Genomic DNA, 2500 nt, shown 5'->3' on the forward strand with positions numbered 1-2500 from the left:
ATATATATATATATGTATATATATATATATATATATATATATATATATATATATATATATATATATATATATATATATATATATGTATATATTATATATATCCGTCATTAATTATACAGTAAATGGCGCTTTTATGACAGGATTGATTCTGTCATCACACTCACCCTAGTTTCGTACATTCGGTCTGGTTTTAGGTCCGTTGTCTTAAAGGAGCCGAAAAAAACCAAACACCAACCAGCTCTCATAAAAACATGTACTGTACCTCTGCGCACTTTTTGTGAAAAAAAAAAACTGCGTTTTTACGTTTCACTTAATGTTTTTACGTTTCGCCGCAGTCTCAAAGAGAAATGTCCACCGAGCGGCGCTAAAAGACAGGTTCAATACGTAAGCCCTGGCACGTTTTTATCACGTCGATGTAGGTACGTTAAGCTCTATCGTGATGGAAACACGAACCCAACGCTAAACCCATCGTGTTAACAAACGCAAAACTGATATAAAAACACGTTTGTTGCCGCGACCGTGTCATTTCATGTGACTGGTCTCGCTAAAAGGTGCGCTAAGACAAATATGGCGTCTGATGTTTTGATCTGACCTCCTCTCTTTTGTTTTCAGTACTGGCTCGATCCCTCGAAAACACTCGCGGAGCATAAAGACTTGATGACAAGTAAGTATGCGTTTGTTTCGCGCTGGGACGAAACACTTTGACCTAACGGTCATCCTTCGTCTTCGGTGGAGATTAAATATGGATCGGCGCGGGAGATGACGGAGCCGCAATGATTCTCCGAAGGCCTCCTCATGAAACTCGCATTGCATTTCAGATGATAATTTGCTAGTAATTATGCGTTTAAGCCCGTCTAAATAAGTAGTAATGAATACAATTATGTTTGCGTGTTGGGTTGCACGGCAAGAGGAGTATTAACGTGTTTACTGATGTGAATGTAGGGCAGAATTTACAACACATTTGTTTAATTCAGTAACTCACTCCTGTGGGAAATGAATGTATTATATATCAGTTTCTACAGCCCGGATGTATCGCTAACCCTATTGTTTTAAATGCATCTGAAGTGATCCGGTTCAGGCGTGGATGGTAAATTGGTCACTTTATGTTAGATTGTTTTAGACTTATTGTAATTGTTTTGTGCAGCTGCTTAAAATGACCTATAATTCTTGTTCGATTAATTATTTATAAGTTCTGTAATTATAAATTTTAATTAATTATAATCTGCGTAACGCTGTGCAAACTGGTTGGAAATAATTGCTTACATGCAACTTTCCAGATCAAATCAGGATAGCATACTGCCAATATCATATTATGATTTTTTTAGGCAAGATTATGATCCAGTATTCATATAGGTTTGTTTTTTAAGACACTTACAGTTTCTTCATATATTTTTTTATTTAAATGTATTATTTTTATTTTGTTTTCATCGATTTGCTTATTTTTATCATTTCTTTTTTTTATATTTTATTTATTGCACAGTTTAGTTTTATTTATTTTATCATTTGCATTCACGTATCTTTTTGTATTTTTACATTTATATTTTATTATATCATTTCGTTCGACAGATTTGTGTGTTTTCACATTTTCCCTTTTTTATCATTTCATTTATTTATAAATTTTCACTTTGTTCATTTATTTATTTTCATGATGTTTACTTTCATGAATTATTCCACGCATTTATTTATTGTATAATTTAGTTTGATTTATTTTACCATTTATATTCACTTACATCATGAATATTTTTACATTTTCAACAGATTTAGATATTTGTATAGTTTCACTTTGTTTTATCATTTCATTTATTTATTATTTTGATTTATTTGTATATTTAATTTTGTTATAATTTCACAATATTTTTATTTTATAATAATTTTTTTTTTTTTAATATTTTCACTTTATTTTCTAATTTTATTTTACGTGTCTATTTATTTCCATCATTTTTATTCAACTACTTTTATGATTAGTCCTAACCAGGCTTAACAGAATAAAACGACAAGCAGCTAATCCTCTCCGATCCATGTTAATGTGTTAAAATCTTAATATTGCAGTCTCTTGCTTGTCATTGGTCAAATAGTGCTGTGTAGCCCCGCCCACAGCGCAATTCCATTGGTCTAAAAGCTCTACTTTAAAAATCACGTGTGTTCTGATTAGCTGCGATTATGCCGAATTATTTATTTAGCTCCTTTTTTTTGTTTGCTTTTAAGCAGTAAAATATTTTTAGCAGTCAAATATTTTTATTTTCTGTGTGTTTAAGTTAAAGGGCTGTTTTCTTCTTTCCAGCCGGACCTCCGTTCACGCTCTACTTTGGGGTGAAGTTTTATGCTGAAGATCCTTGCAAGCTAAAAGAAGAAATTACAAGGTGCGTGAGAATGAATCAGATGATGTTAGAGATGAGGTCGTCGAGCCGTGTCATTAATATCCCGCTCTTTTAAATGCAGGTATGAGTTCTTCCTGCAGGTGAAGCAAGACGTCTTGCAAGGAAGGCTTCCCTGTCCGTTC

At 32.7% G+C, this 2500-nt stretch overlaps 1 protein-coding gene across 1 annotated transcript in view; it reads left to right on the forward strand.

Annotated features, from left to right (window-relative positions):
- Window positions 1–2500, forward strand: part of epb41l4a (erythrocyte membrane protein band 4.1 like 4A) — a 46190-nt gene that overhangs the window by 21843 nt on the left and 21847 nt on the right. The window contains exons 3-5 of the mRNA XM_043231760.1: window positions 613–664; window positions 2282–2360; window positions 2440–2500. The exon at window positions 2440–2500 is cut by the window's right edge and continues 37 nt beyond it. Coding sequence (XP_043087695.1) covers window positions 613–664; window positions 2282–2360; window positions 2440–2500 — 192 coding nt within the window. The remainder of the gene's footprint in view (window positions 1–612; window positions 665–2281; window positions 2361–2439) is intronic.

The sequence above is a fragment of the Puntigrus tetrazona genome, unplaced genomic scaffold (genome assembly GCF_018831695.1).
Source record: "Puntigrus tetrazona isolate hp1 unplaced genomic scaffold, ASM1883169v1 S000000401, whole genome shotgun sequence".
Classification (NCBI taxonomy): domain Eukaryota; kingdom Metazoa; phylum Chordata; class Actinopteri; order Cypriniformes; family Cyprinidae; genus Puntigrus; species Puntigrus tetrazona.